Source organism: Xiphophorus hellerii, chromosome 4 (genome assembly GCF_003331165.1).
Source record: "Xiphophorus hellerii strain 12219 chromosome 4, Xiphophorus_hellerii-4.1, whole genome shotgun sequence".
In the NCBI taxonomy this organism is placed as follows: domain Eukaryota; kingdom Metazoa; phylum Chordata; class Actinopteri; order Cyprinodontiformes; family Poeciliidae; genus Xiphophorus; species Xiphophorus hellerii.
Window position 1 is genome coordinate 14,269,089 of NC_045675.1, and position 16,519 is coordinate 14,285,607.

General features: G+C 37.0%; 1 protein-coding gene across 2 annotated transcripts in view; it reads left to right on the top strand.

The window, feature by feature from the left end:
- kiaa1549lb (KIAA1549-like b) overlaps window positions 1-16,519 on the top strand; it is a 69,672-nt gene that overhangs the window by 29,162 nt on the left and 23,991 nt on the right. For both annotated transcript variants that reach the window (XM_032561143.1, XM_032561142.1), the window contains exons 3-8: window positions 2,599-3,081; window positions 3,161-3,276; window positions 8,437-8,656; window positions 8,903-9,036; window positions 9,457-9,625; window positions 15,036-15,095. In XM_032561143.1, the coding sequence (XP_032417034.1) occupies window positions 2,599-3,081; window positions 3,161-3,276; window positions 8,437-8,656; window positions 8,903-9,036; window positions 9,457-9,625; window positions 15,036-15,095 (1,182 nt within the window). The remainder of the gene's footprint in view (window positions 1-2,598; window positions 3,082-3,160; window positions 3,277-8,436; window positions 8,657-8,902; window positions 9,037-9,456; window positions 9,626-15,035; window positions 15,096-16,519) is intronic.

Below are 16,519 nucleotides of genomic sequence, written 5' to 3' on the forward strand. Positions count from 1 at the left end.
TCGGGCTTGGGTAGACAGCATTGAGAGCAAAATCCACCTCTTATAGGGTTGGTGACCTACAATATATGTTGTTTAATGGGATACACAAAACGCCACAAGCGAGTCATCAATGTTCCTAAGTAAGCCCAGCAGAGAAGATAGCAATAAAATGACGAACAGTCATTTTGTCTTACTTGGGCCGATGACCAACACTTTTTATTCTACTCAGAACAATGGTCTGAATCATTTAGTTAATTTATATGGATTCATTCAAAATCTGAACATAAGCCTGAACTCTGTATCTGCTGATAACCTTAAAAACAGCTCTCCAATTTCATCCAATCAAAGGAGTCATGCAGTTCAGAGGCAGCAGGGAGTTTCACATAATCCCACATCAGCACTGCTGTCTGCCCGTGCTAAAGGCTATTCACTTTCTAGTCATGTCACAGCAGATGTTACACCGAACAGCCTTTATTAGGAATCAAGACAAGACTATAGCTAATAGTCACACTTTATCCTGTAAAAGTAGCAAAGGCATGTCATCAATCATTTCACATTTTGGTAATCCAACTGTAACACCAGCAACAATCTTCACAACCAGCAAATAGTTTTTTTTTCTTCCAATCTTCATCAGATCAAATGCCTCCCTCTCAAACCACAGCCGCCAAGCCAGCACAAACCCACGTTTCTGTAGCTTCCTCCTAAGAAGATGCATGATCTAACCCTGGTGATTTACTGATGGCAGCAGGTCAAAGCAGTCCCAGACTTCCTGCTATCAATATAAATTACAACCAGGGAGAGATAGCGGGGGCTGAGCTGGGATCTGCTTACGTGCCATCTCACCTGAATAACTCACTTTCACTTACTCAGCTGAGACATGACCCGCCAACGCTTTCGCCCCCTCAGCCTCGTCCACATCAAAGTCAGATGTTGAGGAATTTGTAACAATAACGGCACTTTCAAGGATGTAGCCCACACAGGCTGGACAGCTCTAACGATATTTACACCCAACAAAAGGGCAAAATCTTCTTTTGAGCAGAGAGTGGATGCAAGGAAAACAACCTGAATGACTGAACATTAAAGAGTTAAATAACAATCTAGAAATCTGAATAAAGCCCAATTCACTTGGACTCTATGTAGAGAGGGTGATTTTGTAGCAGACATCCTCAAAACAACCTCCTAAAAAAAGTCCCCGTTGAGGATCCTGCTTTAACCCCAACTTCTAGAAGATTAGAGAACGAAGATGACTACCAAGAAAGAAAACAAAATCACATAACGTCAGACATGTCACATAAAAACCAGTCTTCAAAAGACTTCCACCGAAATACCAAAAGTATTTATGTTACTCCCTTTTTTCAATAGAAATGAAGAGTCTATGATGATCAGAGATTCAGCATTTTACAAGACAGGGCAGTTCACAGTCTTCTATCTTTTATGACTTCAAAAGACACCTTTGTTTGTCTTTATTTCTTTTTCTTTTATATAGACAGTAGCAGAATGTCTTCTGCTAAATTGCCCTCACCTGAACATTTTGATTGTGTGTTAAAACCTGTTAAAAACCCTTCAATCGAATTCTATGCCAGTCATTCGTCTTCCTCTTTAGCAAAACCCCTCCTGACACTAATGACATTAATTTCTCTGCTGAGATCAATCACTAGCATGAGCAGAGAGGAATCAAATTCAATTTTGAGCCAGCAAAAAACCATTGCCTTAGCCTCTCCCTTTGCAGTAACTACCTCTTTTAGTGATGGACACAACAGCGTGGAGACATCGAGTGCTATTTTCAGCTCTGGCAAAAAACTAATGGCTCTGTATACAAAGTGGAAAGCCACCAAGCCAGTTCTGGTTCAAAGCAGTGCTTTTAAAGCAGGAAACGCATCTAGCAGCTTTGACAGTGCTAAATCTAATTTAGCAGCAGATGGCTCATCACATGAACATCAAAAACTGGAAGGCAAACAAGAGCATAATGTGCATTTATTGAATTTGGATGATTCAACAGCTGTCACCAGTAGTCCATTTCCAAAGTATCTCACCTTTGGAGGGCATACATTTTCTACCTTGGCTCAAGGGACTTCATACTATAAGAACTAAAGTCCTGATTTGCCTTTGGCTCATGCTAGATCTGCCGTGTCTTCCAGTGGACTGCCAGAGTTATTATAGGAACTTCTGCTACATCTGTCTGGAGTTCAGATGTGTCTCTACTTTTCTTTTCTATAAATACTAACTCTGAAATGCTATCCCAAGCTACTCTTCTTGTATTGAGGTATAAGAGCATGAAAGCCCCATACTCAGTTTCCCAAGTATGCATTTGACTCGGCTGTCACATTTTCAAATATTACTTTTAATGCCGAACCAAAGAGGTCAGCTTTACAATCAACCCACTTCCTTCATTCTTATGTCAATCTCCATCATAGTCAATTGCTTTTCCATCACCTTCATTCTCTCAGTTGTCCTCCTCATACTTATAAAAAATCTCTTCAGTGTTTTATTCAACTAACATATTGTCAACACCACCAAACTTACACCCATCGAAAGTATCATTCCTTTGGTTTTCACCAGCTTTGACCTTAAGATTAGATTCTGATCACTCACAAGTGACTGAGGCGTTTGTTCTTGCAGAGTCAGAAATGGATGATCTTACAGCTGGAACATCTAAATCAGTTGTGTCCACTTTCCCCAAAGAAAATGAGGTTAGTCTAAGCTCTTCTCAGTCAGAAAGGATAATCCTTTCTGCTGGGCCCATCGAGAACACATCTCAGGTATCACTGGTGACCCCGCAACACGATACCCCGACAGCCCCTGTGAAGCTCACCATAACAACCGCATCGCCACCTACAAAAACTCCCACCACTACCACTAGCACGCCTTCTCCGAAAGTAATGATGGCGTCGACCACCACGACCACTCTGCAGCCCAAATCCGTTACCAGAAGAACCATCACAACCATCAGGACTTATACCAGCAGAAGAACGTTCACATTACCCAACCAAAGAGCAAACCCCCCGAGGGGGGCCACCGCCGTCTTCGTCTCACCTTTCACCACGACCACAGAGGCTCCACAGCCACAGTGCAATATAACTGAGAGGTTATGGGTGAAAACAGGTAAAACTCTGGAGGAGAAGAATATTATTTTCTGTCATGCTTTGTTTCCAAATTGACTTTTCTTCTTTGTCTGTTTTAGTTGTGTCAATCTACGTAAGACGGAATAGGCTGGATAGCATTCAGAGACAGAACTTGCGAAGGGGACTGAGTCAAGGCCTCAGAAAAGCTTTGAATGACACATCAGCCCAAGCACAGGTAAGAATGCTTATTCTACAGTATATAATATGACAATGTGTGTGTAGTTTTATGTGTGTGAAGAAGTGTTTGGCTGCAGAGATTTGTTACATTCACTGATAACACAGAAGTTGAAAGAATCTGAAGATCACACCAATAAATGATCAAACAAATCAAACACGATTATTGCGCATTATTGTGTGCTTACACCAGCCTCCTGTCTCCAAAGTTCTTTTTATTTTTGGTGTTTGTCTGTTAGGGACCTCCCTGACCTTCCTCATGCAAATGTAAAATGCCTGCGGTAGGGAGAGCAGCAGGAAGACCCCCTCACCCAGCCCTCCACGCACACTAAACAGCAGACAGAGCAACATCACTGATGTACATGACACTGATTAAGTCAGATTTAAGGGGGGGCAGCAGGGATGAAGGCGAGGTTAAACCGTAGCCTGTGGAGGAAGAAGCAAAGGTCAACAGGATGAAGCAGCTTAAAAAAAGCTTTGGATGTGATTTACCAGATGAATTCATAGAAAAGAAACGGCTCCCATGTAATGTAATGGCAGCAGCAGGTTGGGAGTATTTACATTTTTTGCAGAACTAAATCTACTTGTGCTGAATATTTTTTTCACTATTTGAGAAACAGTTGTTCAGTGAAGCAATGGTGAGTTGTTCCTCATTTTACCCTTGCAAGAAAACTGGATCTTGCGTGTAATCTTGTGTGTAATCATACCAAGGACCCCGATGTAGGCTATTACAGAAGAGATGAAGATTAATATAGAAATTAGGTTGACTGGCTCCCAGAAGACACAGTGTGGTGTCACAAATTTGAGTTACTGTACCAACATTGAAAATGATGTCATTTAGTTTTTTATGGATGACAAGAGTCACATCTTTATAAACAATCTGCAGCAATATTGCTGGTATTGCAGCAACATTTTGCATACATTGGATCTGGTCAAAAAGGGGGGTAAAAAAAAAAAGTTTAAATGAAACCACTCAGTGTTTCCCCAATAATAAATCCAGTGCATGCACAAAATGACCTTTGTGTTCGGATTAGCTTTTTGTGGAACAAATCATGTTTCCCAATGTGCCAAAAAGCATCCTATCTCCCCGCTCTCCTGCAGCCCTCTAAAACCTCAGCTCGATGTGAATTTGTATTAAGAGCACCTCTTAACTATGCAAGGTTATTACTGAACACAGCCAGATAGAAATATGTGAAAAATTTCTTTTGGAAAAAGCAGTTAAACTCAGCAATGGGTTTAGTGTAGTTATTTCCTTCCTCCCCCTGTTTTACATATACAAGACATAAAAAAAAAATCTTGTGAATCATTTTGATTCATTGTTTTTGTATAGTGCCAGTTTCCATATACATACTCTCAGTGGAATGTAATTACAGCAGCATAACTAAAGGGAAGGCTCAGGAAAAACAAACAAACAAACAAACAAACTTTCACTGTAAGCTCCAGAAAGGGAAATAGGCCTATTCTTGAGAACTTGAGCTGATATTCATGAGGATGGGACTCAAAAGCTAAAAACTCTCATCTCTTCTTATGCACAATCCTGGAACTACAAGTACTCTTGTCATAGAGATGCAAAGTTTCCAGTCTGGAAAATATTATGCAATTAATAAGTATATTTATCAGGGGAACATTTTACATCCATATTTTACAGGGAGCAAATTTAACAAAGCTAGAACTGCCAGATATAATCTCTTCTGGTAATTTATTTATCTGTTTAATATTTCAGATATCAAAACAAGGCAAAAAAAAAAAAAAAAAACAATAAAAAATGAAATAACAATGAAAAAAAAAACCATTCAAATATTCTTACTCACTGATCCTGTGAGAGTGCTTGAACGATGCAATTTAACTACATGCTCCATTTTTATTCCGAAGATTTTTAAATTTCAATTTGAAAAATCAGCTTGGGAAAGATGTCCCAAGTTCAGTTGAGAAAGCAAGAAAGATTTTCTCCACTACTCAATTTTAAGTAGTTTGTAGCAAATGTTAAAGTGCTTAAACAGTTGATTAATCTATGGTTGTACTGGTTGTGCTGGTTTGTGTAAAAAGGTTGAATACTTCAGGATGCAAATAGTTTCTACCAAGCATTTTTGTCTGTCTTTATGCTAACAAATCAAAGTCATGAGTGTAAATGGAAATGTTTTACTGCAAGTTTGGGAATGTTTTGTTGGTAAAGGACACATACGGTATGCAATTTAAAAGTGACTCGCCAACATAAAACCTTCCACGGTAAATAAAGTGGAAGTTTGCTTTTCTGTGGCGTTAAAAGCCTAAATGCAACAACTTCAGTCTTATTTGAATATACAAGCAAATATCTGAAAGCCGAACTATTAGACTGATTTCATTTACAATCAAGGATATCAGTGTTATCAGTTTTACCTACAGAGAGAGCTTTAATTTAGCTCCTGTTGTTTAATATTTCTGTAATAATTAACCATATTAGGTGTGAAAAGCAATATCCCTCTGTCTGTAATAAGTTGCAGTTAGTGTGGGCAGTGCTATAACATTTTTCTCTCTTTTCTTTGCATTTCTTAACCCAGAAATGTAGAGGCAGAAATAAGTGTTTCTGCCTCTACATGGCTGCTGAATATGTGAAGCTCATGTTCTCCCACAGTGTCTCTCAGTGTTCTTGAAAGGTGTTTTGCTTCAGTGCACTTTGGTCACCTATTTGAACAATGCATGGGTCCCTTATAGCAGCTGATAGCTGGGGAAATTGCCTTTGCATTTAATTATAGACTAAAACGGTTGGGAGGAGACAAATGTGCCGAGCTGATTTTATGAATTAGCTCAATGACACAAGACTAAAGATTAAAAACATTTTGAAAAACTATTTTTGAATTTTTAATGCCAATTTAAAGATCTACATGTTTTTTTTTTTTGGTAGTTGTTTTATTTTTCCATCTGTCTGTCTTACTCTTAACGAAGGAAATAACAGGTTTGTTCCTAATAGCACCTTCACATGGGTTGATCCTGAGAGGATGAAGGGATGATAAAGAGCTCTATTCATAGATCTTGTAACAAGGCTGAATTGTGTGGAGGCAGAGTTGTAACTTTCAGCTACGGAGACAAGAGGCTCTCAGTGTTTTGGCCTCATCGTCAATGTGGGCCCTTTGATGGGTTTCAATAACAGATGTGAATGGTTCTACCTCTCCTACAAAAACACCTAGTTCCATCATCGCTCCTATCCCAGCTTTTATGATGAGGAGGACTCAGGAAAAAGTCAAACTCTTCCTGATAAAACGCATTGAGACTCTGTGTGTCGATGCACAAATGCAAAAGCACACATTTATTTTTCAGCTCTAGCTTGAGCACTTAGACACTTGGTCTCATAACAAAAGCCATCTCTTAAAAGACTTAAGGAGTTTACAGTCTCCTTATCATGATTTTTTTGTTGTTGTTGCTCTTTGTTCTTCGCTCAGCAACCTCTCAGTTCTTACCGGTTCTTGTGACATATCTGTATTTTTCATCCACTGTCTTTTCGTCCTGTGCGCGTCTGTGACTATCAGAATAGTTTTTAGGAGACCTTGGTCTTTTTATTAGATTTTAACATTTTCAGATATCATAACTAACTGTTTTTGCTAATTCAATTTGACTTCATTTATTTATTTTATTGGACTAGAGCTTGTATCACAGCAAGAAAAGCAGATGTTTGACATAATAGCATTTCCTACAACTCAGGTACTTCATTACATTCTGGTGTAAAAACCCAAACCATTGCCCAGCAGTTGGTTAATTGGTGCTGTGGGAATGTGTTCTATCTATTTACTCCACATCTACTCATAAATATCCATAAATATGGATATTTATGAGTAGGCCTTAAAGAGCCCACTTGGATTTGATGGGGATATAACACCTGGCTACCCACTTTTATTCACACTGCAGTTAATACGCTAAAGGCTTGCTTGGATTGAAACATCACAATTTTTCTTCAAAGAAGCACATTTATTAACCAGTACATCACACATGAAAACCCTATAGATAAAGCCAACATATTTTCAACTGAATGATGATAAATATACTCAATGTACCCATTAGTGTATCAGTGTGTGGCCTGATTCATTCTGTGTAGTCAAAAATGATCAATTACAACAGAAATTTTGGATCCCACACGGCCTGCAGTATTCTTTCATTTATGTGACATTGGTTGTGAATAGAGGTACCAGCAGTACTGTGGATAAACAGATTCCTACTGGCATTTGGTAACATTTAAGAGACTTGCATTTGATTTTTGTTCCCATTCTCTCTCTCAAATTATAGGCGCATACATTTCAGTGTAAAATTTGTATGTGATGTTGGGTCAGCATCCACGGTAAGCTAATCATGAAGCTGAAAATTGAACCTACTTTCATTTTGCCACAACTGTAATTTTCCAACTCCATTTTATTTGTTGATGTTTTAGAATTAGCCTCTAAAATATCTGATAATGTGGACTGCACAATATATGAGCCCGAACAAGGAAATTTTAGACCTCAGCAGAATACAATAGAGCCTCAAAATGTTAACATTCAAAATGATTTATTTGGTAATAAAAACACATCAAATATCACCACAAGAACAGCATATCCAGAGTAAGTGATGGTGGTAGTTGCATCATGACCTGGGTGTCTTTTCTTCAGATAGAGCTAAGGTTTTCAATCAGAATGGATGAAGGTCTGAGTGGTTCAAAATACCTTGCAAGTTTGCATTAATATGCTTTAACATTTTGATAAAGTTTGAATCAATTCAGGTTTTGATTCTAGTTGTTTTATTTTAATCTATAGTTTTTTTTATCTGTACCCTTGTCAGTAAATGGTAAACAATCATGTTTGAGTAAAATCATAGCAGTCTTTTTTTTCCATACGAATCTTCCCTCTGAGTTTTTGTTATTTTACTGACGTGGCAAGATAACTTTGGACAAATTCCATTTAATAATAGAGTACGTCTATACCATAACAGTCCATAACAGTAAGATAAAGAATCCTTAAAAAGTGGGGATCACAGCTGTGCCTTCTACACTGCCAGCACATTTTTAACTTAATTTTTTTAAACTATTGAGCTGTTGTTCAACCTAACGAAGGGACACTTCACCAACTCACATTGCTTACATAAGTAGCTATATGTGAATTACTGTATGTTTGGTATATCTGTAAACAGCCGTCTCCTGTTTTTTAAACTCAACTATCAGGTGGAGACGGTTTTTGGCTCTCCCAACATGACGGTGGCTTATCACGTGACAGGAGGGGAGACAGTTTACCCTCCCTCTGTAGTAGCAGAGGGTTTGATGTCCTACGGCCGTGATAAGCTGATTGCAGACCTGCGACAGTACCTCCCCATGGTGACAGCCCTGCCTCTTCCTGTTGCTTTGTGGAGATCCAGCCCTGCCACTGGCTTCCAGCTGAAAACAGGTCAGCCAACTCTCACTCAGGGTGAAAACAAGCGTGTCACAGAGCAGCTTGAGACTTCATAGTGTTTTTTCCCCCTGCTGTGACTTTGCCCTGAAAAGAGAAAAATGCTCGTTTGTCACACCACATCAGAGACTAAAATGACACATTACATGTGTGTAAAGTAAAGTTTATAACCATACACAGTACATCTAAACTAAGTTCTAGCAGCCCATGAAGTTTTACATTGTGCCATTCTTTGTGTTGCAGTGTTGCAGTTTGTGGGTTCAGGTGACGACCCCCGATCCTGTCGCTTCTTACAAACAATGGAACAGAGACTTGAGAAGGTCTTTTCTGAGGCACAGGCCAAAGTTCTCAGCGCTAAAAGCCGACTCGCAGTTCAGGTAATGCGGTGACCTTAATTTGCCTGGGCTGGGCTGCTCTGCTACTGTTAGTCATCTGGCATTTTATAAGATTTGGCAGCTTCAAACAGATGCAAATTGCTCACCATTTGTGCAAAATTCTCCCCTCGTGAGTTGGGGTGTTTCTGTTTTTTTCACTGGCTGATTTTCAGATGCATGGTAATTATGCCAGTGAACCACTGTTTTTACTAATTTTTATGCGCTGCCACATTAAAGTGCACCATGTATTAAAGCTAATGTGACACTGACACGTTTAAGTAAAAAATATGCTCCTTTTTTTTTTTACTGGCTTTTATAGTAGCTAACTGTTCTGTAGTTTTCAATTCCCTTCTGTCGTTTCCTATGTCTGCACCTTGTTTTCTTGCTAAACTGATATCTGGGATTTTTTTTATCTTTTCCTAGATTCTGAGTGTTTCTCAGACACCAGGCTCTCCTGCTGTGTCTTTAGTCTACACTGTAAAGAACGGGACTGTATTTCTTAATGGAACAGTTGCCTCCAACCTTCTTGGTCAGTTTTCTGCTGAGCTGGTGGGCTACTTCCTCTTCTATCCTCCTCTTATTATTGCTGAGCGTAAGTTGCAGTTTTTTTTCTAGTCTGAAATAAATGTGTTAATACCGAATTCAGCTGCTGCAAAGAGTGCATGCGTTTCATTAGGGAGTGTTTCTTTGGCAGCCTCAAATCTATTGTGTTAATTTAGAGAAAGCTTTTATGAGCTGTGGTCCACATGGAGCCTCTGAGTCCGTCTTGTAAAGTGCCCGTCAGCCTAAATGACTGCCGGTTTCCAGTGATCCCGTGTTCGCGACAGTTCTGCAGCTTTTGAGGAAATATTCAGTCTTCATCTGTTTAAAAGTGCAAAGATAAATAAGCAGTGACAGGAATCAGCAGGAGACTAAACAGCAGTCCCAGTGGGAGTCCAGTGTGTCTCCGCAAAAAGAAATACGACAGGCAAAGGTCTAAGATAAAAAAAAAAAAAGAAGCAAGTAGTGGTTGGATGCGATTAAAAGAATCTAATTAATGAGAGGCTTTGTGTTTAGCTAATTGTGATTAATCACATTTTTTTCAAAAAGCAATGTATGAAAATAAGAAAAATTATTCAATTTGAGCAAATGTTTTTTTTTAATGAATGAGTCCATAATAGTCATAAATGAAAAGTAATATATACACTAACAAAGGAATCTGTCTTGGTTTATTAAGAACTGGTATATTGTAGTTATCCTATGATGCTGTGGTTCTTCCTACCTTTAAGATACAGCCGCTGTTACATTTTCTTTATATGAAATTTATTTTTTCTTAACATTCCTCTCCAATGAGTATAAATACAGTATTATTACCTAAATGGTGGAAATAAAAGCAAAGATAAAACATCTGGATTGAGAGCTCTCTGATCACATTTTCACCTGATAGTTTTCTCATCTTATCTGCACGCCCCATACAACCACAGATGTTCTCTAATTTTAGGTTTTAAATGTTGAAGCTCTGTAGACATAAAGTATGCTCTCAAAAATGTTTTTTTTTTCCACATTTCTTGTATTGTGCACTGTTTATTCATTAACTCTCTCATCAAGTGGTACTCCTCTCATTTTCATTTTCGACACTAGTAGAACACTCACTTGCCTTTTTACATTTGATATTTATTATTTAAACACTGCGTCATTTTCATTTACAAAGCACATTAACGCAATTTAAAAATATATATACTTTTTTCTGCAATTAGTTTTTCAAAGTTAATGCTTTAAATTACCATCTCTTAAAGCGAGACATCATGAATGAATACATGGTACATTTCTACTGCACTACATTCGTCTATATATCGGTTTTTTTTAATCAAGAATTTCCACTTGTTTTAGTTTAATAATTTCACTAAGATGCTGTGTTAAAATTTAGAATGTTTACAGAAATTGTTTCTTTTTCTCATAAAGACTTTCCTAATACTTTTTGTAAACATAACAGCCATGCAATCTTGATAAGCTATTCAGATTTTATATTACAAACTCTGTAGATTAGGAAGGGTAAAGAGAAGCTAGCTGTTCAGGTGCATTTCTTGCAAAAAGAATTGTGTTGGGGTTCGATTAAAACTTTAATCGAGTTAATTTCAGGGTCTGTGCCTAATTAAATGCAATTAATCGCATTTTAATAGAAAGCTGTATGTTGACAAAATAAGCAACCTTTTCAATTTACTGCCAAATTATTGAATGAATCAACATATGAGCTCAACAACAAATATATTACTCTTTTTAATCTATTATTTAGCTTATTCAACCATCAATGTTGTGGAAAGTAAAATTATACGCATTCAGCTTTCAAGTGTTTCAGGATCCGATAATAATTCATGCAAATTCTTCAAAGAAATATTTCTTTTGAAATGTGGACTGTGGGCTCTAGCGTTGGGATGTCTGTGCTTGCTGCAGCATGTGTTACGTTGTGATTATGTTTTGGATGCTCCGACGCTGTTTTCCCCACTCGCAAACAACAATAGCCTTTTCCAGCATCCCATCAAATAGCAAAAATTAACCCCCAATGAGCCAAAAGAAGCGGGTTGGTAGTCCACTGCTACTGTTTCCGGCCAGAATCTTTGCATGTAAAAAAAAAACCCTGATGCAAATAATTACTTTAATATTTGTAACAAGTTAAAATATATGTGATTAATTAATTTAAATTAATGCATTGTAGTCCCCACTGTAAAGAAGTCAGTCTGCCAAACATATTTACCTTAAATGAACCTACTCTGATTAGACTCTAAGGTTTCCCATCATGCTGGTGAGCTGTACTCAATATTGCAACCTAGGCACACATTGAAACTCTGCGTATAGTTTGCCCTCTTTTTGGTAAAATGTAATCCTGTACTTATTAGCTGGACTGATAAACTAAAACCTATCTCAAGATAATATACAGTTGTAAAGGTACAATGTCAGTCACTACAGGTGTCTATGATTTGAACTACACCTTTTTAATTGTCTGTTTGTGCTGTTTTCCTCTGTGCTGCCTGTATTTCCCCAGCTTTTGCTTGATAAAACTGGACTTTTGCTATGTGTAGAATAACGCTCACAATCACGAAGGACTTGATGCTTGAGACATTTGAGCAGCATGAGTCACAACCGAGACTTGCTTTTCTGTTATACCTTGTGGCTGATCACAGCCTTGAGAGCATTTTTTTCCTGCCTCTGGCAACAGACAGCACTTGGAGCAATGTGTCTGTCACAGTCCTGTGACAGATGTGATATTTCGAAGAAATGCCCTGAGATGGTGCCTTTAGAACTGAGACTTTCACTGAGCAGATTGGTAAATATGTGAAACTTCTGATTTAAGTCCAGTTGAAACAAACTTTTGCCAACATCTAACAGGAGAAAATCATGAATGCTACAATTATTTGTCACATAGTTGAAGAGGAAACTGTTGTGCAAAATGAGAATTTTTAATGGTTGAATACTTTTACCACTTCACATCCATCATGATGCAAACCTCAGATTCTGGCTTGCAACAGTCTAGGGTTGTGGTAAAAAAAAAAAAAAAAAAAGACAAGCTAACTTTGTCTTTTCATGTTTGAGTCTGCTTCCAGGCAGAAAATCTATAAAAACAATGTCTCTGAGACTTTGTGACTTTGCCAAAACTGAACAAGAAAAATTCTGGATACTGGATGCTTTTAATACATGCAGATAGAAGCATGCCCATCACATCCAGCTCCTATTTCTTTGCATTAGGTTATAGTTGTTCTTTCTCGAACCACACATAAAACTGATGAAATGTAGTGATTAAAGATCATATTTTACCATCGTTTTGAGTAACAGAAAACTGGAAGCTTGTTAAAACATCTTCGTGTTGGAAACATTATGCTGTAGATTATAAAAGTTTGTTGAATGATGCGTCCGCTTGAATGATTTGGAGATAACAAGCTTTCATTAAAATTAAAAATGAACAAGATCATAAAACCTATACATATATAATCTTCACAAATATACTAACAGAAGAAATACAAACGAGAACTCTGAATATTTCTGTTTTTTTGAAAAATTGAAATCAAAATCAAAAACATTTAGAGACAGTTATTTGCATTAAAGAATGAATAACTCATGGTATATTTTGTAGCTTAACCTATATTGCATTGTTTTATTATTTCCCCTGGCACTCCAGAGTGAATGGATAACATTTGTCAGGATTGAGAAACAAGTTTATTTTTAATCAGTAATGTTACTTTAAATAAAATGTGTTTATCTGATAGCATTTTATGTCTTGATTTGCAGCTGGTGTGTCCTTGGCAGAAACATTTATGCTTCATTGCTATGAATCTCTACAGTGTCTTACTAAAAGTAATCTGGAGTGTATCACTAATCATTTACTGTCTTGGTTGCATATTTTTCATCACTGTAGATATGTGATTTATTTGCAAATGGTGGATAAGCAGCTCAGCCTGGTAAATAAAATGTGGTTGCATAAGTTTTCCCTGACTTTATGAGATGAGTGTGTGGAACTTGTGGTGGATTATAAGAGGCAGACAAGGCAAGAAGATAGATATTTATTTAAAAACATATGGAGGTTTTGTTTTCCAATCTGAGAACAACAGAAGGTTAGGATTTGTCACCAAAATTCAATCTGGAAATAATTTTTCTTATGATCTTGATTTTTAGTTTATTTTCTGGTTAAATGAAGATAAATTGAATGTCTGATAGGGCCAAAATGAAGAGCCTCTTTAGTTTCTTTTTGTACTTCGTTGGTGAAATTAATCTGAAAGATTTGGTTAACTACAGATCCATTTCGTTTTCCAAGCAAAGAGATGAAGACAATCTCCCCTGAAAAAGATGCAGGAACTGACATTGAAAGAAACTCATACACAAATGAAATACCACAAATACTTTAGATAGCTGTCATTTATTGTACTTGTTTTTGCTATACCTTAACTATTCATAATGTTATCCTCTATATGGGTGGCACAAACATATTCTGGCAAACGTTGCTTCCTCATTTCAAAGGCAATTATTGCAGCAAATAATAAACAGTGGGTGATTTTCCACCACCCTGAGCTCTGGTCCTACAGAACAGACCTGGGATCTCACATGACTCGAAAGTGCATGCCTGCAGCTCTGTGTTGCTGTGTGACTTGTGTAAGCTGGACTGCATGTTTCAGCTCTTTTACTCCCTCGCCACTCTTAATCTATTTCTCTCAAGAACATGAGTAAAGCTGCAGGGAATTTGTTTTGTCTGCAATTAAAAAGCAATTATAGGTGGAAAATGAATTATTGTTTTAAAAATTGTTTTATGGATCAAAATATATATTTTTTGCTTTTTAAAAAAAAAAAGTACTAAAGCCCTTTAATGGTTTATTCCTCCGCCGCTTATTGTAAACAGTTTGATTTGAATCCTTGTCTCTGATGGTCCACCTAAGCTTGCCTACAGCAGATTTTGCTGACAGTTTTTCCGACCTATCTATTACCATTGCTCTTCTTCTCACCCTTTCGCTCCTCGCCCATCTCCCCCTGACATGCCTGAGTGTGCACTTATGCAAGTCTGCTTTAAGAGGCCACTGATGCAGCATTCCCTCCAAACACCACTGTGCCAAGCCCCACCGGCACAGAAGCTTAATCAGGCAGGAAATACATGTAAGAGAATAGACACAACCAGAACTCATACGACTTTAAGCACATCGTCTCGTCTCTATTTGTCTGACATCCAGAGATAACGAGGCTTTGAACAGATATCTCAACCACAGACAAGAAAAAAAAAAAAGGGGAAAAGTGTAAACTGTTGCCTACCCTTGTGATGTTTCTGGAAATTTTGACAGGACTCTTTCTCAAATACAAAATATGTGTCAACCATTTCATCTCAGAGACAGGGTAATCAAAACCATTTAAATTATTCTAAATGTTTCCTTTTAATCACTCAAATCAAATATGTATCACTTGGCATAAGAAAAGCTTTATAAACTCAAAGTGCACAAGATTAAAGCTTAAAAAGAGGATGTCATGCCAACGTTTCTTTGTCTTTGCAGCACTTGAATACCACAATCTGAACACGTCTGTTGAAACCAGAGACTTCTGGGTAGTCACAGGTAAGGATGTCATTGCTCTAATTGGGTAAAGACAAAAATCATCTTCTGAAACTTTCTGAAGTGTCTCAAAATGCATTTATCAGGCATGCATCCATTATTGAAGTAATGTTGTATTATTTACATGATGGAATTAAAGCATAATTTGTTAAAACTTGAGAAAAGTCTGCTTGTGTTCATTTTTTTTCCACTTTGGTCTGACAGTTAAAGCCAAAGTTATACATACATTTGCACATGCAGGTTTAAAGCAACTTTTTAAATTGAACAATCTTTCTTCTTTCTGGAAATTATGTGAATATTTTGTATTTTTCTAATTATATAATTACAGGATGTAGCATACTGACATAATATTTAAATTAATTTTAACAAATGTAAAATTAAATATTTTTTATTTGATTATTTTAAATATTTTAATTTAATTGAAATATTCTCTTTTGGGGAGAGTGGTGTCTAATTTTCTATTGTATCTTCTATTGTTCCAAAATAATATTATCAAAGAATAAATCTCAACGTTTGAATGCATATTTGTACGTTGGCTTCAGGTATGAGTCTCTCAGATCAGATTTTGTGGCTCTTAACCTGCACATGCTGCAATATTAGGCTGAGTCAATACAAGGTCAGCACCGCCGTAATGAGATCTACTCCCACTCAACACGACATACAATCAACAGAAATGCTTTTTCAGTTTTCGATAAAGTGGAGCACCTGTGTGGAGGTTTCTTTCTTTCTTTTGTTTAGCATTAGTAAGAAAGGTAAATAAACCCACTTTATTTTTCTGTGCCAGCTTGTCTTTTTTTACTTGTTAGATCAAATTCATAGATTTTAACAGACCTTTGAATGTTAAATTATTAGATTTGAACACATTTTGGTTTCTCAAAATACATGTTTGCTTAAAATCTTAAAATTCAAACATATATTATGCCAATTTTATACATTAATTTATATTTTTTTTTGTTGCCACAACATGATAGTCTGGGAGAATATGGCATCTGATCCACATATCCTAAGTCTTTGGAGATAAAGATCAACATTTCTTCTTTAAGATATATATATATAAAAAAAAGTATATTCTTGCTTAGATTTTAACTCCTTGGTTGAATTTGGTAAATGGTTTTGATGATAATGAGAAAGTTTTCAGTGACTCAGATAATGCCAAAATAACTGGAAATGTTTATAATTAATAGCATAAATCGCATGTTATATGGCAACAAGTCAATGCATATAGGAACCTAAACATAGTAAAGACAACTTGTTAAGTTAAATCAAATATTAGAATGGGGAAATGAGGAATTAAGGCAGATCTGTAGTCAAAACTAGGCACAAACCTGTCCTAGTAATGAGGCATACTTAATAAAACGTGTTTACGGATCCAGTTTCCCAGCCGAACGCGTATTTGGGGTTTTGCTGTTGTCTTCTGTGATGCAGGA